This window comes from Peromyscus californicus, unplaced genomic scaffold, assembly GCF_007827085.1.
Source record: "Peromyscus californicus insignis strain IS unplaced genomic scaffold, ASM782708v3 Scaffold_16__1_contigs__length_79575227, whole genome shotgun sequence".
Lineage (NCBI taxonomy): Eukaryota > Metazoa > Chordata > Mammalia > Rodentia > Cricetidae > Peromyscus > Peromyscus californicus.
This window is the reverse complement of record NW_026294458.1, coordinates 78,935,879-78,962,846: the sequence shown is the minus strand read 5'-3', so window position 1 is coordinate 78,962,846 and position 26,968 is coordinate 78,935,879. Positions and strand designations below refer to the sequence as shown.

At 45.9% G+C, this 26,968-nt stretch overlaps 1 protein-coding gene across 1 annotated transcript; it reads left to right on the top strand.

Annotated features, from left to right (window-relative positions):
* Tmprss2 (transmembrane serine protease 2) lies at positions 1-26,236 on the top strand. The gene is made up of 12 exons (XM_052739722.1): positions 1-15; positions 2,449-2,674; positions 7,407-7,493; positions 8,170-8,289; positions 13,796-13,922; positions 16,012-16,122; positions 19,785-19,828; positions 21,245-21,413; positions 22,763-22,938; positions 24,588-24,683; positions 25,420-25,562; positions 25,985-26,236. Exons 1-12 carry the CDS (start codon positions 1-3, stop codon positions 26,234-26,236), a joined length of 1,566 nt encoding a protein of 521 aa, XP_052595682.1.
* Positions 26,237-26,968: the final 732 nt, after the last annotated feature.

The following is a 26,968-nucleotide window of genomic DNA, read 5'->3' as shown; positions in this document are numbered from 1 at the left end:
ATGGCTTTGAACTCAGTAAGTGGTTAATTGTTAACATCTCTCGCCTTTTCCTTGTTCCTTCATCCCTCTGTTATCTTCCACAGGTATCCATCAGTAATTTTAAGAGCTGTGTGTAGGAGCAGGTGGCCCTTTGGACGTTGTTCAAAGTGTTTAAATTAGTCACTGTTCTATTGCTGAATTAGTCACTGTTTTATCACTGTGAAGAGACACCATGACTAAGGCAACTCCTACAGGAGAAAGCATTTAATTGGGGGCTTGCTTACAGTTTCAAAAGTTTAGTCCATTATCATCTTTGTAGGGAGTATGGTGGTGTGTAGGTAGTTTCTGGAGTGGTAGCTAAGAGTTCTATATCCTGATCTACAGGCAGCATGGACTTTTGAAACTTCAAAGCCCATCCCCAGTGATACACCAAGGCCACACCTCCTAATTCTTCTAATCCTTTCAAAGAGTTTCATTCACTAGTGACTAAGCATTCAATATATGAGCCTATGAGGGCATTCTTATTCAAACCACCACAGTTATGTTGGAAAGGGTGAGGGCAGGGATGGAGCCCAATAAGGCACAGAGTGTCTGGAAAGCCACCACTGAGCAAAGCTGGGATTGGTACACTGTGTGTGTTCTCTTCCTCCTTCAAGGGCAATAGATATGCATACAGGAGAGGCAGGATGGGGCAGAGAGCATCAGTTTAGGGAGGAGAGTCTGTGACGATGCTGTCGAGTGTCTGCCTATTAGTATCTGGGGAACAGCCACACTTGGATGAGGCTTTGGGTAGTTCATTCCTACTGGGAGCCCACTCCCTAGAGCAATAAAAGCAGCTGTTTTTGTCATCCTTAAGCCTGACCAGTGCACCTTACATCTTCCACATTTATAAATACTTATTGGCTAATAAGAATATTTTTCTAGGATCTTCAGGGAAACATGCCAGTGCTCCATTTTATGAGTCTGGTACTTAGGTTTTTTTTTTTTTTTTTTTTTTTTTTTTTTTTTTTTTTTTAACTGGATCTCTTTATAATTTTAAGAGCACCATCCTGGACAAAGTGCTTGGTATGTCTTGGCCTTTACTCCTGAGAGGGATCTGGGCCAGAAACTCACCTGATTTCTGAATCTGGAGTGCTCTGTTTAGATGAGGGATGGCTTTCACTGTCCCACCACTCTTCTTCAAAAGTCCAAAGATTATGACTTGAAGCCGAGTGCTGAGTTATTAAACACAAATTGTTAACCTTGGAGTGTTCATGTTGTCACGCTTAAATTTTTCAACCTCTAGGCCAGCAAGACAGCTCTATAAGGTAAGAGATGACCTGCATTCAATCTTTGGGACTGATAGGGTGGAAGGAGACAACTGACTCTCACAAGTTGTTCTCTGATCCCTGTTTACACACATGGGCAACATACACATAAATTAGTTTTTAAAAATCTGAACATTAGTGGCCCCTACTGAGGATACCTGCTTCCAAAGGATAATGTCTTATTAATCCCGAGGCCAATGAGAGAGACTGAGCAGAAAGGGAGCTGGAGAGTTTTGGGTAAGAACCATTAGACATGGATGAAGGTAACTGGAACCTCCAGGAGAGGTCCAGCCACTGAAAATGAGGAGATTGGAAATAAGAATGCTAAAGCTATGAAGTCCTAGGGACTGCTAGGGGTGGGAATGCAGCTTGAGGAAGGCATGTAAAATGGGCTAAGTGAAAGGATCGACACCCCAGCAAAGGATCCTGTCTTTTTCACATTTACACAGCACATGCTTTGACCCCCATGTTCCACTGAAAGGGCACCTGAACCCGCTGCACCAAGATGTACACACTGTATAGGGTTATTTACTCTGAGCTAGCAACCCCCTGATGAGAGCCGGTGAGTAAATGACTGCCAACTATAGCTGCATGAGAGAAGGGGCCCTGGGAGAGAATAGCCAGAGGAACCTGCATCTTGGGTTCCTTCTAGCAGATTCTCAGCTCAGCTGAAAAATGTGCATTTACCACACTGGAGGTTATACATAGGAACTGAATGTGGTCTCTTCAGCAGGTGAGTTCTCAGGCATGAGCTGTTTTGAATCAGCCTGGCTCATAATTTCACACCCCAGTGCTCAGGGGGTAACCTGGAGGAAGGAACCAGAGCAATGGGATTCTAGCTCAGTGACTTTTGACCCCAAACTTGTATTCATTTTTTTCTTTATTTTTTTCCTATGGGATCTCAATTATCAGTCACCTTTTCTTTATTTCAAAGAGTAAATAATTAAAACAAGTGAACTAGGAAACCAAAGCCAAAGAAGCACATTGTTAAGTTAATTCAGAAACAGAGTCTAGTCATTCTAAGCGAGTTGTTGTAATGCCTTGATGCTTGGTGAATATCCTGGCTCTCCCGCTCTTATGGGAACATAACGTGATATTAACTTTCCAAGCTTTTAGGGTGAATGAGAGCTGTAACTGATTTATCTCTTTTCCTATCATTTAGGGGTCACCTCCAGGAATTGGACCTTACTATGAGAACCACGGGTATCAGTCTGAGCACTTCTATCCCCCGAGGCCACCTGTGGCTCCCAATGGCTGCAACCTGTATCCAGCTCAGTACTACCCATCTCCAGTGCCTCAATATGCCCCGAGGGTTACAACGCAGGCCTCAACACCTGTCATCCGCACACAGCCCAAGTCCTTAGGGACACTGTGCACCTCAACCTCACGTAAGACTCTTCAGCATTGTAACACAAGGGACTGCAGTTTCTGGGTCGGCCTTCTCTTGTGGTCTCTTATTCTTGTGGTCTCTGCACCGGCAGCAGGGCCAGTCTCTCCTGCCTGTCTTCCACTCTGTGGCTGGTCAGAACCATGGTACTAGCCTCACTCTCTTTGGCAGAGAGAGACCTTCCTCTTCCCTTGACTTTTGGTGCAGCACCACTGTGTGCTTGCCCAGCTCAGCTAGTCTTTGGGGGCATGGTTTCTCATTCTTGCCTCTGTGATTATGGGTGTTTTGTCTTGTCAATAGTGAGCACTCAAGGTTGGGAGTCTTATATGTTATTGATGTCCTCAGAAGGATTCAAGGTTATATAGAAGATTCAAGGTTAAGATATCTCCTGTGGCTAGCCAGAGACCTGTTACCACTCTCTCCCCTCTGCCGGTGCTTGCCCCCAGAAAAAAGGATGTCCTCCACGAAGGGGTTTCTCCTTTTAGGGTCTGCCTGTATCCTTTCTAGGGGAACTAGGTACCCCTTCCCTGGCATGACTACTATCCCACTCTCTGTCACCTTTCTATTTTCAGCAGATACTCTGGGAATAGCACAGAAATGAGATGTATCGTTTTACCTCCCTAGTCCTCCAATCCCTATGCAACCCCAGAACAGTGCTGAAGGTTGAGTACGAAATCTGAATGTCTTTGCCCTCTCCTTTGGCCCTTTCAATCAATGAGTTACGCTCTCTCTCCAGATTCCTTACCCCTACGTCCCTCTACTTTTTAATTCAGGCTGTTCCCAGTGTTGTCTGTCTGGTGTAAAGGATGGTATTGGCTACACTGATAAGCTATTTTTTCAGATTTATTTTTTATTTATGTATTTTATTATGTATTATGAGAGCATGTGTAGGTTACATGTGTGCAGGTGCCTATGAAGGCCAGAGAAGGTGTTGGATCATCTGGAGCTGGAGTTACAGGTATTGTGGGTGGTTGTAAACCACTCAACATGAGTACTGGGAACTGAACTTGGTTCCTTTGGAAGAGCAGTAGATGTTCCTAACATCTCTCCAGCTCCACACAAGCTTTTTAATGGATAGTTTCTGTTTTATGAAATGAGCACCTGTCTATGTGTGTCATGTACAGTTCAAGATTGATAAGGAAGTGAATTCTGTGGGCCACCCATCACTTCATCAGCAATCAAGTGATAGACCTTAGGCTTCAAGGATCTGTCTGTCCTATTTAGACCTTTTTGGCTCTCCTGCTGTCCCTCTCCTATTTCTGTTCCACTACTTGATGTGGCGATATATTGTGTACCCTAATAAATTTGCCTGAAGACCAGAGAACAGAACAAGCCACTAACTAGATTAAACATAGAAGCCAGGCAGTGGTGGCACACACCTTTAATCCTAGCACTCCAGGAATCTGTCTGGATCTCTATGAGGTCAAAGTCACCCTGGGCTACATGAGATTGACTCAGTCTAGGAGAGAAACAGAGCTAGGCAGTGGTGGTACATACCTTTAATCCCAGTACTTAGGAGTCACACACCTTTAATCTCAGCACCAAGAAAGTTGAGACAGGAAATGATATGGGTGGGTGGAGAAAGGTATATAAGGCGTGAGGAGACAGGAACTAAAGTCTTTTGGCTGAGGAAGCCTTTTCAGGCTGAGGAGTCCTAGAGGCAAGAGGTGGCTTGTTCCTTTGTCTCTCTGATCTTCAGGCAAATTTATTAGGGTACACAATGTATTACCACAAGTGGGCCCTCTGTGTGGGTGGCTCTTCTGTCCTTTGCTCTGTTGTCTTGCTCTCTTCCCTGTCTCCATCAACCCCTTTCATCTTAGTCCAGCCAGAGTCAGCTGACTTCTGCAGAGCAGAATGCTTGGTCTTCACTCACCATGGTGGCTGGAAGAAAGCCAGGGTGAGGAAGGGCCTGTATAAGGTTGTACCTCTAAAAAGACTGCCCGGCTCTCCGCAGTTAACTCAGAAGGCAGAAGGGTCCCAGTGCACCTCACTGAATACTTCCACATTCCAAGGGAGTAATCAGGGGAAAGGAACATGTTGGCTTTCTGCCAATGGCCTATATATAGGAAGGATACACCCTAGGGTGTGATTTTTCCACTATAAAACTGCATTGTAAAACTGGTGGCTATGCTTTGAGAAAATCGCTATTTGATGATCAGGCTTTCAGACAGGAGTCTTGGGCTTCTCACCATTGGTCTGACAGAAGTACAGACTGATGCCCATGTCTCATGAACTGGAAAGTAATTTAGTAATTTTATTTTTATTATTTTTTATTATTTTTATTTATTATTATTATTGACATTGTTTTTAAAATCATGTTACTGGGGCTGGAGTTATGGCTTCACAGTAAAGAACATTCTAGCTGTTCTCACAGAGCACTTGAGTTCTACAACCCCTCCATTGGAGAGGATCCAATGCCATCTTCTGGCCTCTGAGGGCATCTGTGCACACACACATACACACACCAAAAAGAAGAATGAAAAAGAAAAAACTTGTTGTTGACATATTAGACATCAGAAAGTCTACATTTTTGCCAGAATGACCTTGGGCTCTGAACTGGTGTTCCACATTATGTCAGGAGTGTAAGGACATTCTACTTTGGATTTATCTGTTTGCTCTAGCAAGTGCCATGGGACATTCCCATTTGAATGGCAGTGTATGCACCTGCAAGAGCCTTTGAAGAATTCAAAGTCAACAGTCCTGTGATGCAGAGATACCACAGGGCTGAGTCAACAGGCTGTGCTGGTAAAGATGGATGTAAATGAGCAGTAGTCCAAGACTAAACCCTGCAAATCTGTGCTATGCTGACTGAAGCTGGTGACAAATGCCTGTCCAGAGGTGAAATGGGGCTTCTTGCTGCAGACGTGGTCCTGAGCAAACCAGCCAGATTGAGACTCTGCACATGCCCCAGCCAGAGCTGAAGGACACCTGATTTAATCTCCCTTACTCATGAGCCAAGTTACTGATTTTGTGTTTGTTTTTTTCCGCTGAGCTAGGCTCGTGAACATGCTAGGCAAGTGTTTACCTCTGAGCCACATGGCCAGCTTTAAGCAAGTTATTTTATCTTAGATGCAATGGCATGCAGATAAGTTGCCCAAAGAGAAAAATGTGCTTGGCAATTCATCAGGTGAGCCATCAAGAATTTCTCCTGTGGGTTTCTTGGTGGCTCCACCCTGGCGCCTGAAGGCACAGTCACCCCTCACTGCATTTTGATAAAAATCACAGGCTGCCTTGTGAAGTTTTCAGACCTGGGCCTCTGCTGTGAGGCTGCTGGGAGTACAGATTGCCCATTTTACCACAGAAGCACAGTCCCTGGTGATAGGGATGAGGACCAGTCCCCAGGAACTCTTTGAAAGCTGCTCTTAGCTACTAAGACATCTCTCCAGTTCTTTGTTTTGTTGTTTTTGTTTATCTGTTTGTTTTTAACATTTTTTTTTGTGTGTGGTGAGGTACCACAGAGTGTGTAGAGGTCAGAGTAGCCTGTTGGATTCAGCCCTCTCCTTCTACTATGTAAGTTCTAAGCAAGAGCCTTTACCTGCCAAGCCATCTTGCCAGCCCCCTTGTGGCAACTGAATGCTTCAATTTATACACTTTAGTTTAATTCCACTTAGCTGTAATTACTGAGAGTATCAGTAGCAGTAAGTGGCTAGTAGTTGTCAAATTCCACTGGGTTCTTCCAGCAGTTGTGGGAAGGATAGGTGTTCTGCCAAGGGCATCCCCTAGCAGCCCCAGGATGCTTTGGGGGACGGCATTATGTGACTCAAACTTGCAGTTGCTAAAATGAGGCAGCTCTCCTTCTTGAGCTGTTTTTTAGGTGAACATTGGCCTATTTTCAGACCCTTTCTGAGGTGTCTTGGCATTTTAAGAGCTTAGTTTTGCTGGATTTCATTTCAAATTGTAACTTCATTTTCCATTTCCCTAAGCATGTGTTTCACACTACAGAAGCATCAAGACCCCAAGTGGTACCCTTAATGTTCAAACTGACATTTGTAAGAGTGTAGGCAACACTGTTTCTTAGGGTAGGGGTGTAGCTCAGTGGTAGAGCACTTGCCTAACATAAGTGAAACCCTGGGTTTTATCTTTAGCAGCACAAAAACAAATGAATAAATCAGTGTTTATTCTTCTCTAATGTATCTAAATGGCCCCACATACAGTAGCTAAACTAGGACTTTTGACTTCATGATGGTGTGAAAGTGTACTCATAAAACCATTCTACTTTTCAGTTTCAGTGTGGTATTCAATGAGGTGCATGCAGAATCCACCACCTTGTTATGAACAGACATCTAGCTGGGTGTTTTCCCCAGCTATAGGTAATGCAAGAGTTCTAAACAAGTTTTTTTTTTTTTTTTTTTTTGGTTTTTCGAGAAGTTCTAAACAAGTTTAAAGGTGCCCAGGTTAGGCTGACTGTTGGCTATGTGAAGCAAATGCACTTTGGACTTGGACTTCTGATCTCTTCCCCCTCCTGCTTCTCCTCCTCCTTTTCAGTATTTTGAGATAGGAGCTCATGCATTTTTGGCTGGCTTTAAACTCTTGTCCCTGTCCTTCTCAACTCCCCACTCACCCCTGAGTACTAGGATTATAGGCAGGCATGTGCAATTATACCCATTTTGACTTGTGATATTTTCAAATTGAGTAACTCTGTGGTAACTGTGGGATACTGAAGAGCATCAATAATGCATGGTGGAAAGACTGCTTTCTCACAACACTGACCTGAGCATCCCTGTCTTCTGCAGAGACCAAGAAATCCTTGTGTGTCGCCCTCGCCCTGGGCACTGTCCTTGTGGGTGCTGTTGTGGCTGCTGTCTTGCTTTGGAGGTTCTGTAAGTTTTGGGCTGGGTGCTGCCACTGTGTGCATGGCTATGACTGTGACCCTTGCTCCCCAGGCTGGAGGAGCCACTCGATGCCTTCCAATTAGGTTTTCCCTTCTTGGCAAGGCTGCCCTTTCCTCCCTTTTCTCCATGCACCCGTGAGTCTGTACTTTCCTTCCCCTAACTTGTGGCTTGTGAAAATCCTAAACTAGTTCTCCCATCTAAGTGCCAACTCTGCTGTATCCTGCTGAGCATCTAAGATCAAATGAGATGGGGATGTTTAAGGAAGCATAGCCATAGTCTGACCCTTGTATATCACTGCACAACTATGGTATCCTTGTCTGGCAGTCCCCTCCCTATGCCACATCTTGTAACTAAAGTCTCTGTAAGTGGCCTGGGATGATGCAGACTCATGGGCACCTGGTGGACCCCTGAGGCCCACTGGAGGGCAAAGAGGAGGTGTGAGGGCTCCCCTTACCCAAGCACCCTTCCCATTGGCTCTGCAGAAGACAGCCCAGTCCTAGCTCCATGTGTATGAAGGTGGCAATGACATGTCCCTTCCTTATGAAGAGGCAATTTCTTCTACTCACTGGGCTTGAGGGTGAATGACAAGCTTCCTATGGGCTCTGCAGTTTCTTGGATGCTCAGTCTGATGAGTCTCCCTCCTTTTCTCCCAATCCAGTGCCAGGGGATAGCAAGTGCTCTACCTCTGAGATGGAGTGTGGGTCTTCGGGCACCTGCATCAGCTCTTCTCTCTGGTGTGACGGGATATCACACTGCCCCAACGGGGAAGATGAGAACCGGTGTGGTGAGTTGGCCCAGCAAGCACTGGGCTCAGTATGTCTGCCATGAAGTAGCAGCTGGGGGGTTCTGCCCAGTCCACTGATGCATGTATTAGCACTCCTACACTCAGGATTGTGTTCCTGGCCCTGCACCACACAGCGTGATGGGCAGGTGATAAAGCAGGAAGGACTCAGTGAGCATGGCAGTTAAAATAAGCAGGCTGTTGAAAACATGAAGCTGGAGTGCACTATGCTGGTTTTAAAAAGAGCTGCCTTTAAGGTCATGTCCACTGGGACAGCAGTGAACAATGAATTTGCTTTGTTTATTTCAACTGTTTACATAATAACTGACAAGCTTGTGTCATGCTTGTCAGGTACAGTGTGATGTCTCTCTATGTGTACTCCCATGGATGGGGTAATCACACTACTTAACATACACCCCCTGTGCTCTTACATGTATGGTGGACTGTTTTCAAATGGGCAGTGTGCTGTTAACATCTATTACTGTATTGCACTATGGATCTCTTAAATTCATTCTTCCTATGTAATTAAAAATTGTGTATTTTGACAAGCTGTCCCCAACCACTTCCTCGAAGCCTCTGGTGACCAACACTGTCATCTCAGCTCCAGTGAGTTTGACTTTTTAGATTCTGTGTGTGTGTATGTGAGCTTGTGATGCTTGCTTCTCTGAACTGGCTTATTTCCTTAGTACAGAGTCCTCCAGGGTCATCTGTATTGTCCCAAGTGGCAGAATTCCATCCTTTTTATGGCTGGATCCTAGTCTGTTGTGTACATGGACCATATTTCTTCACCCATGCACCAGATGGTGGATTCTTAGTTTCGTTTCTAGAAGTGGGATTGCTTGATAATGTGATAATTCGGTTTTAGTGGTTTCAAGGAGCCTCCATATTGTTTTTCATTACTGGCTGGACATATTACATTCCCACTCCCAAATTCATAGGCTCCCTTCTCTCTTCATCTTCACCAGCACTTGTTATGTTCAACTTTTTAATGACACCCATTCTAATAACAGGTACAAGGCAATATCCCTTTGAAGTTTTAATTTTTAAAATAAAACAATTACTTACTTTGTGTATGGCAGGGAAGATGCTGCTATCCATGATGCATGTGTGGAGGTGGAGGACAACTTTTGGGAGTCGGGTCTCTCTGTTCACAATGAGGATCCTGGGAGATCAAACTCAGGTTCTTGGGCTTGGTAACAGGCTTCTTAACCCACCGAATAATCTCCATGGCCCTGCATTTGTTTCTCTTGTGCTGTTAATTTTTGACTTCAAGGGTAGTCAAGAGGCTGGACCCAAGAAAAATGCCTGAGGAGCAGGGTTGTGCCAATCCTGTTCCGCTCAGAGTCTGAAGTTGGGCCTCTTGACACCCTGGCACTCTAGGCGGAGTCCCCTGGCGTTTGCTCAGCGCTGGCGTTTGCTCAGTGATGAGGGGTGATGAGATGACACAGACCCTGTGCCTCCCTGGCTCTGCAGTCGACAGTGAGCTGCTGTCTTGCCCCCTGGGACAGCTGTCCTGTCCTGTCCTGCTTTTCTGCCTCTCTTGGAACTCATTCCCTAAGCACTGATGATGCCCAGGGGCTGAGGTCAGCCGTGGCTCTGTACAATCTTCCTGACTCCAAGCCCAGGAGACATTCTCCTAAATGAGAAGTTCATGTCGCAGTCAGTCTCTCCAGGAGTCTCCCAGGCTTTGCTGTCTCCACCAAGTAGTCTCCAGTCCTCTTGGAGTTTGGGGTAAAAAACAACCCATAGACCTAGTTGTCCGAGGTGGGTTTTGTTTATTCTGGGCTGCCTTTGGGTAGGGCTGTTTTCTGCTGCATCCTCACCTCCATGCTCCTGTGTAAATTAGATTCTGTAGCATTGGTCCTGGCTCAGAGAACTTCCCAGGGAGGATCAGTGGCCTCCTTGGGCCCAGCTGTCAGCCCACTTGAGTGGACTGATACCTGTTCTGTGACTCCTGGTCCTTCAGCATATATGTACCTGGAAGATACAGTGTCTACAGCTTAAGACAGCTCTTTTCCTTTCTTTGAGTGACAGCAAATGTCTTAGGTAAAGGGTTTGAGTTGAGAATGGCTAAGATGTTATGTGCAGTAGACATCAATGCATTCCTGCTCCTGTGTGTGCATGAGCAATAAACTTCTGTTAGAGAGGTTTTAATTTCATTTCATTTCAACACTGGGTGGAAGCTAAGACCATACACATGTAAGGCAGGCATTCTACTTCCACTCTACATGCCCATGCATACCCACTTTTCTTGAGGCAGGGTCTCACTGAGTTACCCAGGCTGGTCTCAATTCATGATCCTCCTGTCTCCATCTTCTAGAGGCTGGATTTCATGAGTGTGCCCCCATGTTCTGGAATCCAGAAGGTCTCTCTCCATGTTTAAGTTGTACTAGATATTTTAGCAGTTAATGTACTCACAGCATAGATCAAAATCTAGGAAGAACAAAGGGTCTATAGTAGGAAAAAAAAAAAAACCTTGGTTCTAGCCAGGTCTGATGGTGCACATGCCTTTAGTCCCAGCACTTGGGAGGCAGAGGCAGGCAGATCTAATCCCCACTACCACACATATACATATGTGTATACACATTAGGCACACACACACATACACACTCACACACATACACACTCACACACATACACACGAACTGCAATGTTTCCACTTGTTTGCCACACCTCCTTGGGTGGCTGTAGATGTAACCAACCATCTTATTAAATAAGAAACACAGAGCCAATTCAGAGAAGAAAGCCAAGAGGTCAGAGCTAAGAGCCTCACCCTTCCTGATTCAGTGATCCTCTTCAGCCAAGAGAGCTCTCCGAAAGGGGTCTACTTCCTGTGTGTATGTCTTTATATACTCTAGCTGTTCTGCCTTCTCATTGGCTGTAAACCCAAACATGTGACTGCCTCGTCACTGCCTGTATGTACCGCCCTCCAGGTCCTTAAAGGCGTGCGCCACCACCGCCACGCACTTGCTATGGCTCTAATAGCTCTGACCCCCAGACAACTTTATTTATTAACATACAATTAAAATCACATTTCAGTACAAGTAAAATACCACCACAGGTGGCTGCTTCAAGGTTCTTTTTACAAAGATGCCATTTCATTTTTCATGGAGCTCTGAGCCCAACTCCCTTGTCCACAGGGATCATGGTTGAGCAGCCCACATGTGCTAAGTGCTTAAGGGTCGTTGACAGCCAATCCTAAGTGTTCTCACCACAGACAAGGGAAAGAACCTAGTATGAGGAAAGGAGGTGAGCGTACTTAATTGGTAGTGGCAATATTTCATGATGGACACTTACCAAATCATCACCTTGGGCACTACAAACATATACTTTCACTTATCATTTAGAGCTCTGAAAAAATTAGGAAAAAATACTAACACTTATTAAAAAAAAATTCTCTCTGGGAGCATGTTCCCATCATGTTGCCTCCCCATCAGTATTGGAGGACAGACAGGAGGCAGGACAGCCACCCCTTACATCACTGTCCCTACCACTTCCATCACTAACTGGAAGCATACAATCTTAGCTACATTTAAGCACTTTAATTTTGAAAGCACTGTTAGGCCTGCAGAAAGAGGCCACCCTTCCTCCAGCAATCACCCAGGCATTAACACACACTGATCACTGGACCTTGTCCCCGGGAGCCAGAGCCACGAGTTTGTGTTGAATTTTATCTTCCCCTGGTGTGACCTTATGGGTTTGACAAAGACACAGCACTGGCTGTGTACCTACCCCTGGAGTGCCCTGCCCAAGCCTACTGTGCCCTGCAATTCCTCTTCCTGCAGTATCCCCTACCAGTCTCAGATCTTTGACTATCTCCATAGCTTAGCTTTTCTAGAATGTTCTGTAGCGGGTGTTCTGCAAGTTGCATACCTTTCAGATTGGCGTCATTCTTTTTGCAATATGTGGTTGGGATTTTCACAGCTTTGTGGTTTCTCTTGGGTAATGAGTGACATCCCATTGCCCAGCTTGTAACAGAGTTTTATCCACCCACGAAACACATGGCTAGGCCATACATGCTATGTGGCTTCGTGCTTATCCCCAGGGAAGACAGTCAGGCCCTAGAGTGGTCACTCTCTGAGAAGGTGACCCTAAGGTGTCAGGCTATTTGTCCAATGAGTTAGGTCCAGGATGGTGGTGAGAAGTGAGTCAAGGCTTGACCAGATCCTATTGTCTTCCCCTGATCACGTAGTCCTGTTGATGTGCTTTTAAACTCTACAGTTGTGAGATACAGAATGTGTCTCTTGGCTGCTGACTGTCTGTGGTGTGGCACTGTTTACAAGATTCTTCTTGTAAACTCCGTACCCACTGGGTCACCCACCAGTTAGAAGTCTGCTCTGAGTTGGCCATTCTCATCATTCTGTCAGATGACAAGTCCTTTGAATGATGGGCTATGCAGTTCTCTCTGGAGACCAGAGCTGAGTAAGGAAGAAACTAGCTGCCTTTAAATGTGTTGGTTCTTTAAATGAAAGAGCTGATATCTTTTCAAGCAAAAGGCAAATGAACAGTTCAGCATTCAGGTACTAATTCTGGGGTGCTTGTCAGGGCCTTGGGTACTCTGCCAGTGTCTGAGATCTGGATGTGAGATCAATTTGTACAAAATGAGAGCTTGATGGGGATTTTTGTTTTTGCTCTGAATTTTATTCTTTTTTTTAAACCAATGAGCTATCATTTATATCTCATAACCTGTCCTTGATGAATGTCTGAGCTGTGGTTTTTATATATTTGAACATGTGTAGCCCCTGATCATAGGTAGTTGAGGAGTAGCCCATCTCCTTGATAAGGCTCTTCTGCCCGTCTTGCTCTGGTCCCAAGAAATTACTAATATCCCTTCTTTTTTAGATTTTCTTTTAAAACAAATAAATAAATAAATAAATGTGTGTGTGTGTGTGTGTGTGTGTGTGTGTGTGTGTGTGTGTGTGTGTGTTTCTCAGTGTGTGTATGCCACATGATTGTAATATCACAGAAGGCTAGAATAAAGGCATCAGATCTTCTGGAATTGCAGTTATAGGCTGTTCTGAGCTGCCAAACTTGGGTGCTGAACTTGGGTCCTCTACAAGGGCAGTATGTGCTCTTAACGGCTGTCATCTCTCCAGCCCTTTCTTAGGTTTTCTAGTCTAGACTTTTCACATGCTTGGGATTGCCCAATCTGTGGGCTACTATGACTCTGTCACTTTGTGTCACACCTTAAAGGCCCATTCATGTAGTGGCTCCCATCAGAGCTTCATTCCCATTGACAGCTGAATGACTTTCCATCACGCTGTTTGCCTGTGGCATCCAATGATGGTCACTCACAGGCTGTGGGCCATTGTGAAGAATTTATGTTTAAATATCCTTTTGAAATTCTTTTAGAATGCTTTTTATCAGGAAAACAGGAGTTCATGTTTCCTAGGAGTTGGCCCTAGGAAGAAGCTGCGGTAATGTGCATGGGCAGTGTGGGGCTAGGGCAACATCTGGAAGACATGGATTAAGAGTCAAGGATTCATGGGTCATCTTTCTCTTTGAGCAGTTCGCCTCTATGGACCAAGCTTCACCCTCCAGGTTTACTCATCTCAGAGGAAAGCTTGGTATCCCGTATGCCAGGATGACTGGAATGAGAGCTACGATAGAGCAGCATGTAAAGACATGGGATACAAGTGAGTATGTGCCCTCAGGAGGGACACAGTGCCATCACAATGACACTGACGACAGGCAGACCATCTCTCCAGCTCTCTGTATGTGCCAGGCACTGGATGCTGCAGTTACCTTGCAAAAGCTGATCCTACAACCAGAGGGCAACCTCATCACCCCAACACTGTCAACCTAGGCTCACTGCCACTTGTCCTGCATCTTTCCTGGCTACTTGGGAACACCCATGCAGTGCTGGTGTGACAGTAAGAGGGGTATAAAACAAGGGCAATGGTCACTTTCTGTCCTTGGAACTTTTCAGATGAGCTGAGCCTTTGCTCTGTTCACTGTAGGCAGGAGCCACTGAGGCTTTGGGAATGGAAGAGACCTGAGCAGAATCACACTTAGGAATTCCTTTCTGCTAGGTGGTAATGGCACATGACTTTAATCCCAGCACTCAGGAAGCAGAGACAGGTAGACCTCTGAGTTCAAGCCCAGCCTGATCTACAGAGTGAGTTCTAGGACAGCCAGGACTGCACAGTGAAACCCTGTCTCAAATAACCAAAAAAAAAAAAAAAAAAAAGAAAGAAAGAAAGAAAGAAATCCTTCCTGTGTGCAGGAACCAAGGTTGAGAAAGAATAACTCCCACCATCACTTCCTGGCTAGGGGCTCCAGCATTGCCTAGTGTCTTCTGCTATAACAAAACACTTGAGGCTGGTTCTTTGTATGGAATGGAGGCTTATTTTAGCCCACTATTCTGGGGGAAATCAAAGATCATGTGTTGGCTTCTGGTGAAGGCCTTGTACTGTTTCATCTCATGGTAGAAAAGTGGGAGAGCTGATGAGCACATGTAGTGGGTGAGGTTGAGGGGGCTGGATCTGCTGTGAAACAACCTGCTTTGGTGAGATTTAAGTCAACCCCTTAGAATAGCATTAATCCCTTTGTGAGAGTGGAGTTGCTGTGGCACAGATGTTACTTAAGTTCCTATTGCCTCTCAACACTGCTGCATCAGAGCCCTCTCAGTGTGGATTTGAAGCAGGTAAACCATATCCAAACTTTGGCTCTCATGAAGACTTCTCAGGCCTGGGAAGAAAGTTATGATTTTAATGAGGATTTCTCTTCCATGGGGTAGTTGTGAGATCCTATGCACACTAAGACATTCTATTTGCCAGTTCTCAAAGCTGAACTGTTATTTGATGTGAATGTTGGCATCTCAGCTATTGGGACACTCCAAAATGCCACCCTATGGGGTTGGGGAGATGGCGCAGTGGGCAACGTGTGTGCCACAAATGCATGTGAACTTCAGTTTGATCCCCAGCACCTATGTGAAAGCTAGCCATGGAGGCAAACTGTAATCTCAGTGATGGGGAGGCAGAGATGGGAGGATCTTTGGGGCTTGCTGGCCAGCCAGCCTAGCTGAATTGATGAGATCCAGGTTCAGTAGGAGATTCAGATTCAAAATACAAGGTAGAGGAGGCTAGAAAGATGGTTCAGCAGTTAAGAGCACTGATTCCTCTTCCAGAGAATTCAAGTTCAGTCCCCAGCACCCACACAGTGGCTAACATCCACCTGTAGCTCTAGTTCTAGGGGGTCCAGCACACTCATCTTGCCTCTGAGAGCACTAGGCTTATGTTTGATGAATAGACATCCATGCAGGCAGACACACATATAAAATAATAAAATATAAGATGGAGAACAATTGAGGAAGATGCTCAGTGTTGACGTTTGGTCTCCACATACACAAATATCTTGTGACTCAGAGTTTTGGGTATACAGAGGCACCCCCGGGTCCAGAACCAGTGGGAATTTTATAACAGCTCAGACTAAGAACTGTACATTTTATTAGACAATGTATAGTTGGGCACCCTCAGCACCCCATTGTCCTAGCTCACTCGGTCTGAAACACAGCTAATGGAAGATTCTAAACTTACAAGTCAAGGTTTCTGGATTGGATAATGGCTTTCACACAGCATGGCTGAATTTGAACTTAGATTTTGTTTTCTAAGGTGTCCCTTCTGTTACAGCCATCATCCAAAGGTGCTTTGTGATATGGGGTGTGGCTTGTGAGTTCATATGCCTGAAACATTATTTTCAGTAAGATTTTTCTGTCATTTCTAGGAACAATTTTTATTCTAGCCAAGGAATACCAGACAGCACCGGAGCAACAAGCTTCATGAAGCTGAATGTAAGCGCAGGCAACATAGACCTCTATAAAAAGCTCTATCACAGGTATGGAGGGCTCCTTTGATTTGCATAATTTGAGGAGGATGAGCCGATCCAACAGATGCTGCCATCCTGAGTTGATTTCTCTGTATTCTGGGAGTGATGGGGGATGAGCTTCACACTGCTGGGGGTTAGAGACAGGACCTGCAGCAACCTTGGCTTCATTCTTAGCAACTATTCTGAGACTACATGCCATTTTGCCACTTTGGTTTCAATCTCTACTGTCTGGCCAGACTTTTGTTGTTATTTGTTTGTTTTTTATTCTCCAGATACTGGGAAGTATGTCTACTGTGCTAGAGTGTATGCTAGTTAGCTTTTTGTTTCTATAACAAAATGCCTAAGGCAGGCTGCTTTATAGAGAAAAGGGTTTTGTTTTTGTTTTTGTTTTGTTGACTGATGCTTTTAGAGATTCGAGTTCCTTATAGCATGGCATGACTCTAGCAGGGTCATCTCACTGTGGCAGGAACACTAAGCCCTGTGTGGTCTCTCTCCTTGTCCTTATGAGGCCACCAGGATTCTGTCACAGAGACTCCCCATCCCATGACTTAATTTCACAGAGCCTCACCTTCAAACATCACAGTTGCATCAAGTCTTTGCTCTGTCAGTACCATGAACATAGACGCTGGGGCTTATTCTCTGGCATGAGCTCAGAGGGACAAACTATATGACACTGTAGAATTGAGCACCAGGAGTCCAAGAGATTTTCTGGCCCATGACTGGCAGTGAGAGGACGCCATGGGGTAATGTTCTGGGCCCTGGTGCAAGTGGTTAGTTCAATAAGCATTTGTTGTATCCAAACCACAGATCCTAGGGCTGATGATTGGACTGCTGGGAGTTTGGAGGGGGACATAGACAGTCATCATTTGGGTATGGGTTTACAGGGCCATTGCTCTTCACCAGGTGCTTTTGATGTTGGAGATCCACGATGTCTTCTTTGTGCAGAGACTTCCCAGGGCCTCATTGCTCTTCTCCAGGTGGCTCAGGTGCCTCCAGGGCTGGCTGTCAGGAACTGCATGTCAGGGCTGGAGAACTAATCACTCACTCCACCTCTACTGAGTGGCTTGCCTTTCCGGTGACTACCAGCCAGGATGTCCTGCCTTAGGCTGGCTGTCCCTGAGAATGTGGCAGGGCTGGCTGGGCTGGAGAGCAGTGCCCGGCTAGGTGTTCCATCTAGACAGTAGGGCTTAGCAGAGGTGGCAGGTGTTTTATGTGAGTTGAATGGCTCTTTGTCTTCCACAAGGACTCAGGCTCAGGATTATGCTTAGTTGGCAAGTGCGGAAGGGAGGAGAGAGGAGGTGTAGGCTGCTGGTACAGAAGGGAGCACAACAGGGAGGGGTAGGCTCATGCCACCATCCTAGGTGAGGGCCTTCACAACTCCAGAGGTGACTGGCAGGAAAGTTATTGTCTAGTATTGGGTTTCTTAACTTGTGACACCTGTCGACCCGAGAAAATTTTATGCGACCCCAGCCAGGCATATAGGACTATAATATAGATATACAAATCAAGTGTTTGCTGTAATAAATCATAAGTAAAACTATCTTCAAACAACACCTCTGGATGTATGTATATATATATGTGTGTGTGTGTGTGTGTGTGTGTGTGTGTGTGTGTGTGTGTGTGTGTGTATGTGTGTGTGATTTTACTACTTATTAAAGATTAAAGCAAATTTGTATCCTAATGAGATGAATGAGTTTGTTTGTGTGGCACAATATAACCTAAAAAGATGCAAATTTACTTACATACACAGGAGTAATGGTAGGAAAATATTAAAAGTCCCTGCATTCTGTAATTAAACCTATATATTTTATACACAGAAATGGGGCATTGCAGTAACATTCTATAGCTCATTACATACAGAAGTCTAGACCCTGCAGAGAGGCATTTGCAGAGGCGTTCGCTGGTGCATATGGCCTGACTGTGTGTGCAGTATAAAGTGTCCATGGTGTGTGTTCAGAGTCAAGGTTTCAGTAAAGCCATATGATGTAGAAATGCCCTCTTTCCAATGTTTCCTTCTTGAGGCTACCCACCTGGTATCCTGGTAGGGGCACAAGCTAGCCAGGACAGGTGATGGTAGCTCTTTATTTGGGGGTTTGGAAAGATCCCCATTCAGTGTGTGCATGGGTGACAGTGGAGTGGGCTGGTACATGTGAGGCTCTATCTGTCCCAGTGGCCTAGTAGGACATTGATGTTTAAGACCTCAACTGTTCCCTACAGAACTACAGCTGACAGTTGATGTCACCAGGGCATCGGGACTGTGGCCTCTTCAGTACACCAGGGGTCTATCGGATGGAATGCACTGATTGTTTCTTTCTCATACACAGCATGGGAAGTTTGACTCCCAACCGAGCACTGTTTTTTGTTTATGCTTTTGTTTGTTTGTTTGTCCTTGGCAAAGTATTGGTTTTGTTTTCATCTGTGGTTTACATGTAAAGCCGTCCAGGGAAATCATTTTCCAGACCGCTTCCTGATGACACTAGGGGATGGCTGCTCATTCACTGGTAACAGGGTCTTGCTATGTAACCCATGCTGGCTTTGGAATGGTGATCCTCTGCCTCACTCAGAGTCTCTAGCACTGAAATTTCAAGTGTTTGCCTTGATACCCAGACTAGAGGATGATTTTAAATTATACAAGGACAGAAGTAAAAACTGATGCAACTGTGCCCTCACCCCCAAGTCACCATCCAAGTAGTATCATAGGTCATCCTTGTATTGAAATGTTGGGGGCAGGAAGACTTTCAGAGTTCATTCAGATTTTTAAAATACTCATGTATGGGACATTTTGGGGCTAGGATTCATGTAAGGACAGAAGTGATTTATTTCATGTGTTCCTTTACTTAAATGTATTTAGTCTGTTTATGTGGGGGTACTGCTATGGCACACATGTGAAGGTCAGAGGAATCAGTCCTTTCCATGTGGATTCCAGGTTTTGAACTCAGATTGTCAGACTTGGAGGCAAGTACCCTTACCTGCTGAGTCATCTCACTGGCCCTTGTGTATACCCTATATGCATAGACTGAAGGTTGTTAACACCCTAGCATCGCTATCATTTGACTGCGACCCTTCATGTATGATTAGGTGTGAAATTTTCCACTTGTATGGCGTTGGGGTTCCAAAGTTTTAAGATTTTGGCACATTGCAGATCAGGGATCAACTTGAATTGTTATCTTTTTCTTTCTTTCTCTCTCTTTTTCTTTCTTCCTCTTTCTTTCTTTCTTTCTTTCTTTCTTTCTTTCTTTCTTTCTTTCTTTCTTTCTTTCTTTCTTTCTTTCTTTCTTTCTTTCTTTCTTTTTTATGAGACAGGATTTCTCTGGGTAACCTTGGCTGTCATGGAACTCATTCTGTAGACCAGGCTGACCCTCAAACTCAGAGATCCGCTTGCCTCTGTCTCCCAAGTGCTAGAATTAAAGGTGTGCACCACCATGCCCAGCTTTGAATTGTAATCTTATTCTACCTGTTGGGAAGAGGCAGAAGAGAGTTAACATCATGCCCAAAGGTGCATAGCTGGGATTTGAGCCTGGTACTCTGACTGTGTTGATTCTTTGCCACTATCCCCACGTAGGTCTAGTCACATCAGTAGGGTCATTAGTGATGGACAGGAGGCAACACTAGGAGAAGACTTCAGTGTCTTATCCCTGGCTGTGGTAACCAGAGTCCCTTCTTCTTTCCAGTGACTCCTGTTCATCCCGCATGGTGGTTTCTTTGCGCTGTATAGGTGAGTACTTCCCAATGGTGATTTTCTATGCTTAGGAGCCAGCCTGTGGCTTTCTTGGGATTTGATGAGGGAAGGCCTCCAGGAGACAGCAGAGATGTGCCTGGAGGCCTCTTGCTTATACCCGGATCTCTATTTTGGAATTTTGCTGCACTGTAGTATCTACTGAGGGCAGGTGATGGCTGGACTCTGGCAGGCCTTGTTTTTAGGTGCCATTGTGAGAGGGGAGCCCTGGTGGCTCCTTCTCCATGAAGTGTAGGGATGAGATGTTTGTGATCCTAGAGTCTTTGCAGCAGTGACCTGGGCTAGGGCAAAGTCAGAGCAGTGTCATGCAGTTTTCCACTGGGACTCCTAAGGAGAAAGCCTAACACCAAGCATGCCCTTCTTCCTTCCCTCAGTAGCTTGTATGGTAGCTCACTGGGGTCCCCCTCTGTGTGTGTGTGAACTACTCATGGGCCCCACATGGGGTAAATATAGATGCCCGGCTTAGGCCTGGGACTTGAAGCTCACCTTTTGGCAAAGGAGCTCTGAGTCTCCTTCAGGTCCTCTGTAGGCATTGCACAACCAGGAGAGCACTGCTGTTCACCCTTTGCCACATGTGCCTCACAGGTACTCAAAGTCACTCACAAAGAGGTTCAGGTGACACTTAGAGGATGCTTCCAGAAGTCCTGCCCCACACTGTGCCAAGATGCACCAGGCCTGCTCAGCTAGCACCCCATAGCAGCCACTGGCATGGGGACCTTCCAGCACATTGGGTAGTTTCCAACATCTGCTTCTCATATTACCTTGATTTCTCTCAACTGAGAACTTGCTCCACACTTGTGAAGTTTCTAGAGTCAGGGGCTGCTGACTCTGGAGTAGAAAGATCTCCTCTCTCAGTCAACTGGTCAGCAAAGAACCTGTTTCTTATTTCCTGAGGGTTACTCAGACTTCACCAACCCCTTCACTTACCTCCTCACTCAGCCCCTCATATGACCTCACGTCCTCTCATCTCACCTTTTTAGCACCTGCTGAAGCTCTCACTTGCCTTCTCACTCACACTCAGCCTTATCTACCTCCCTTTTCTTTGCCCAGAAGTCCTGGGTGCGGAGTGCTGACTGTATCAGTCTCCTTAAGGAGCCTGTTACCCAGGACCTTCCCAATCATGCCTACCAGAGATCCGGTGAAATTGGGTACCAATAAGAATTAGTCAGTGCTCCAACCTGGATGGCCCTTTGGGAACCTAGGAGAGTATCTACCCCCAACTTGCTTATTTAGACTCCTAATAATAGGGAAAGAGAGGCGGCAACAGTTGCCTTCCATCAGCCCCACCACCAGAAAAAGGCAGCTGAGTTGAGCACATAATGGTTAGCTTTGTGCCGACTCTGATGTCTCCTATTGACTGTTGACTGACACCTAACATGTGCTTATCACCCTCAGAGTGTGGAGTCCGCTCAGTGAGACGTCAGAACAGGATTGTGGGCGGATCGAGTGCCTCACTAGGAGATTGGCCCTGGCAGGTCAGCCTGCATGTCCAAGGCGTCCATGTCTGTGGAGGCTCCATCATCACCCCTGAGTGGATTGTGACAGCTGCTCACTGTGTGGAAGAGTATGTCTATATCCTTTGAGGTCTGGGGTAGTAGGGTGGAGTCACATGGCCAAGACTCCTGGGTTTGGAGTGTGGCTCTGCCACCATATGACCCACAGCAAGCTGTATGGCAGCTCCGATGTCCTGTGTGTAATGGGGTGAGTGCTGCTGGGTGGTGGATATATGCATTGCAGGTCCAGTGTCATCCACTCATTAGACAAATGTTTATGTGGTCTCTCTTGCCTGCTGCTGCATACCAGCCTAGGATAAGAATGATTGTCGACACTGTGACTGGGTGTATTCCAGTTGCCATCTTCTCAGCTCTGTCTATAAGTTTTGAGAGCCCCTGCTCTATCAGTCTCATTTCTCCTGGATATATCCACTCTGACAACCTCACACTGCCCTAGTAGGTTCTCTGGAAGCCTGTATATATACCCTTGGTCTTGGCATTGCACTCAAGATGGGCAAGAAGGACAAGGACAGCCATACTGAGTAGTGTCAGCTCTTGCCAAAGACACTGTTCCCATTTTGTTTTCCTTCTTCCTTTTCCCCCTCTCCCTCCCTCTCTCCTGTTCTTCCATCCTTCCTCATCTCTTCCTTCCATCTCTTTCCTTTCCTCCCTTCCTTCCCAAGGATTTTTCTATGTAGCTCAGGCTGACCTCAAATGGATAATTCTCCTGCCTCAGCCTCCTGAGTGCAGGGATATACCCCAATTCCAGCATCACAGATTTTTTTATTAGACAAGTTTTGGGCACTTGCTGCCTTAAGTGAGGCTCAGATCCTGGCTCAGCCATTCTCTGGCTGTGTGGTCTTGGAAAGATGACTGACTCAGTGTCTCTCTCAGCCTGGTGATACCATCTGTCACACAGGAGTGCCCTCCTCCTCTTCCCAGGCACTGCTAGGAAGTTAGGGAGCTACCTTACTTGGGACTGTCCCTTTCTTCCTTTTGCATCCCAGATTCTGAGGTCCCTTTGGTGGTTGAAGTTCTTTGATGAAAGGAAGAGTGTGCCTGGTATGAAACACCAAGTATGCGTTTATTAAGCACCGTGTGTCAGTAAATGCTCTGGCATAAAAAGATTAGTGAGACAGTCTTGTCAGAAATGTGATTTTAAGTCTCATAGAAGGGTGCCGGCCCTATTTGTGGGCTGGTGCAGAGGATAGGAGAAGAAACCGAATCCTCAGACAGCTATTCAGCAGCAGGGAGCTGTGGGGAGGTGGGAGGGAAGTGGGGAGCCCCTGCCCCACAGTTTTACTCTGTGGTTTGGGGTACTCATCTCACTCCAGACCTCAGCATATGTGTTTTAAAGATTGGAGGGAACACCTTGTATCTGTGGTCCTGAGTTTCCATATGCTGTCTCTCCGTCTCCCAGACCTCTCAGCAACCCGAGGTACTGGACGGCATTCACAGGGATTTTGAGACAGTCTCTCATGTTCTATGGAAGAAGACACCAGGTAGAAAAAGTGATTTCCCATCCAAATTACGACTCTAAGACCAAGAATAACGACATCGCTCTCATGAAGCTGCAGACGCCTCTGACTTTTAACGGTATGTGAGGCTCTTTCCACTAGAGGGCGGTAACTCCCTCTAGTTGTCTGGGTCAGCTTCAAATACAGATTACTATCACTGTGGGACAATATCCTCTCCAGCTGAGGCCATCTGGTTGATAATTTGTAAAGATTACTGCTTTTAAAAATATTTAAATTATTTTTTAACTTTTATGTGATGGGTGTTTTGCCTGTATGTATGTCTGTGTACCACTTGTGTGCCTGGTGCCTACAGAGACCAGAGTGGGTGTTACATTCCCTGGGACAGTTGTGAGCCTCCATGTAAGTGCTGGAAATCAGTCATGGGTCCTCTGGAAGGACCCACTGAGTCATCTCTCTCAAGACAACGGTTCTTCCTTTTTTAAACAAATATGTTCTGAAAGCAGGATACTTTAAAATTGAAATGTAGACCCTTAGCTTTTTTAAAATGTGTTTTCTCTAATATTTTGTAAACATTTAAGAATCACAGAAATGGTAATAATGTATTTTAAAAAGAAATTTAATAAGCTTTTTTATTAAAAAGTAGTCTGTAAACTATTTTCTTTTTAATTTATTTATTTTTGTTTTTTCGAGACATTGTTTCTTTGTGTAGCCCTGGCTGTCCTAGAACTCACTCTGTAGAACAGGCTGGCCTCAAACTCACAGAGATTCATCTGCCTCTGCCTTCCGAGTGCTGAGATTAAAGGTGTGCGCCACCACTGCCAGGCTCTATTTCATTTTTTAAGTATATACTTTTAAATTCATTCTTTGAGATTTTGATAATGTATACAATATATTTTTATTTGGTGGGGGAGGGTCTTGTGTAGCTTAAGTGGGTCCTTCTATGTAGCCATGTACAGTCTTGAGTTCCTGGTCCTCCTGCTTCTACCTCCTGAGTGCAGGGATTACAGGCATGTGCCACCACACCTGGTTTTATGAGGTGCTGGGCATGAAATCCAGGGCTTTGTGCATGCTAGGCAGGCACTTTGCCAACTGGGCTACATCCCTAGTCCCTTCCTTAGGTTCTTATTATCCCTTTTCTAGTCTATGCAAGAGCATGGAATGTTCTAGAATCTACAGATGACAACAGACTTCTCTTCTGAAGTGCTTATATTCAAGCTGGGGGACCAACTCACACAAAAAATAGCAGATCCTTGAGAGATGGTGTGGCTTTGGGATAAGCTGGAGCCATCAGCTTCTGAGCAATGGCCGTTACCAGTCCTTTCCTCCCCTGTCACTCAGAGGCCAGTGTGCTGTGTTTTGTTTATCTATCTATCTATCTATCTATCTATCTATCTATCTATCTATCTATTTTTTGTTTTTTGAGACAGCGTTTCTCTGTGTAGCTTTGGAGCCTGTAGACCAGGCTGGCCTTGAACTCACAGAGATCCACCTGGCTCTGCCACCTGAGTGCTGGAATTAAAAGCGTGCGCCACCACTGCCCAGCTTATGTGCTGTGTTTTAGAAGCAGAGCCAGCACTTAATTCTAGATATGAGTAGCAAATGTCCAGAGGAACTGTCAGGAAGCAAGCCTGTCAGGATGGGAACAAGGGGTCCAGGACCCACAGGAACCTGGGTTTCTGGAAAGAGCAGGGCATTGGGCAACCAGGGGAGACTCTCACAGAGGCCCTGTAGGCCTGGATAACTCACCCTTTGTTCTTCTTTAAATAGACGAAGTGAAGCCAGTGTGTCTGCCAAACCCAGGCATGATGCTGGACCTAGCCCAGGAATGCTGGATTTCAGGGTGGGGGGCCACCTATGAGAAAGGTAAGGCTTTGGGCCACACAGGATGAGATGCTGATTTCCACAGTGGGACCTCCTCATCTGAATCCCAGTTCTGTTATTCAGTGGTTAATGACTTTGGACAATTTACCTAAGCTATGTGCCTTGCTTTCCCCATTTGATTAACAGAAAACATTGAATCAGCCCTGCCTAGTACATAGGGAAAGGGCTTAGTATTGTGATGGTCTGAAGGAATGTACTTCTTCATTCCTGTGACAAAATTCTTGACAAAAGTAGCTCAAGGAAAGAAGGGCTTATTGTTCACAGTTTGAAGATGCAGTCCATCACTGAGGGGAAGACATGGCATCAGGACCTCAAGGCATTGTATCTCTCTCTCTCTCTCTCTCTCTCTCTCTCTCTCTCTCTCTCACACACACACACACACACACACACACATATTATATTATCAAGATGGGGAAAGAGAGAGATGAATGCTGAGGCTTAGCCCGCTTTCTCATTTTATTCAGCCTGGGACCCAGCCCATACAATGGTGCCACCCATCTTTAGGGCATTTTCCCTCCTCAATTTACTGACTCTAGAAACTCCCTTGTAGACATGCTCAGAGGTTTGTCTCCTGGGTTCTTCTAGATCCTGTCAATCAATGTTAACCATTAGAGGGAGGGAGGGAGAATGGAAGAGAGGTATGAGATAATCTATATAGAGTGTGGGCTTCTTGAGGAAGATGCCCACAAGAGCTGCTAGCTGATGCCTCTATTGTTAGGGAAGACCTCGGATGTGCTGAATGCTGCCATGGTACCCTTGATTGAGCCCTCCAGATGTAATAGTAAATACATATACAACAACCTTATCACACCAGCCATGATCTGTGCCGGCTTCCTGCAGGGCACTGTGGACTCTTGCCAGGTAATTGTGAATTTTCATTCAACCTTGGAGTGTGTAGTTCCCATTGAACCCCTATGAGACACGAGGCTCTGATGGGATCAGAGATACCTCCCAGGGACACAGGGCCAGTTGGGAGTGGAGTGGGGAGGGATGGTCACTAGCAGCATTTATGCCTATGGCAGAAGCCAGTGCTAATCACACTATGGTCTCCAGAGATGCTTTTGTTTGGCACAAGTGTGGTCTGTCATGCACTTGCAAACAGCTAGCTGGCATAGACCAACTTCATCTTTTGGAATATGTCTCTATGACCATTGCCTCCTGCTGGGGAGACAGACCCACACCCCCTTTCATATCCAGATATTGTGTCCTCTCTGGTGCATGGTGCTGGTGGCAGTGTGCTGTAGTGTGCCTTTCTCTTCTCAGTAACTTGCTATGTTCTCCAGGGAGACAGTGGAGGGCCACTGGTTACTTTGAAGAATGACATCTGGTGGCTGATTGGGGACACAAGCTGGGGCTCCGGCTGTGCCAAGGCATTCAGACCTGGAGTGTACGGGAACGTGACAGTATTTACAGACTGGATCTACCAGCAAATGAGGGTAACTTCCCTAATTCCTGGGTTATCTATCTCCTTGAGCTCAAGCCACAGGTCTGGGAGGAATGCACCATGGCAGGAAACAGACACTTTCAAGGCCTGAACTGCTCCTGGATCACCTTTCACCCCTCTGCTCCAGAGTCCCCCTCCCCATCCCTCTGGTTTCCCAATCCCTTTATACCCCTGAGCCTATGATGCCTGCACACCTTTGGCAGTGGCACACATCAACATCACTGGCTTCCCTGCTAGTGCTGATGGCAGAGCTGGACTCATAGATCCTTCCTGGCTCCCCATTCTAGTGAAAGGTCAGCAGAGCCAGGCACCCATCCAGCCTTCATCCACTCACACAGTTGGGTGAGGGAATAGTCAGAATGGCACTCTTCCTCACAGGGGTCTCTTGAGGGTCATTAGGGCAGCCTTCATGCAGAGAGAAAGGAGCGGCTAGAGATCTCAAGTCCCCAACTTGGGTCCAGGGGAGGTTACACAGCAAGGAAGAATCCAGGGGTTCCTGTGAGCCGGCCTTCCTGGCTCATCCACACAACCTGTCGGAGCCCCAGCCCATTCCGTCCCAGGGATCAGAATGATGGTTTGCTTAGACCATCATTCTCATAGGAGGGGTTCCTAGAGAAAGAGCATATATCCCAGTATCTGCCTGATAAAGGAGGACTGTCAACGCAAGTGACACCTGGGCTCAGGGTGTCACATCATTCCATGGGAAGTCTTCTCCTGGCAGAGGCAGAAGTGGGAACAGAAAAGCCAGACTATGCTGAGGGACACAAAGATGAGGCTAGAGAAGGGGGCAGAATGGAGGGAGATGACCAGCAGGTGTATTTAA

Excerpts from the sequence above, each read along its gene's own strand:
- Tmprss2 (XM_052739722.1), top strand. Across the intron at positions 16,123-19,784 it reads TATAAAAAGCTCTATCACAG|TGACTCCTGTTCATCCCGCA; the intron begins GTATGGAGGGCT and ends TCTTCTTTCCAG. Across the intron at positions 19,829-21,244 it reads GGTTTCTTTGCGCTGTATAG|AGTGTGGAGTCCGCTCAGTG; the intron begins GTGAGTACTTCC and ends TATCACCCTCAG.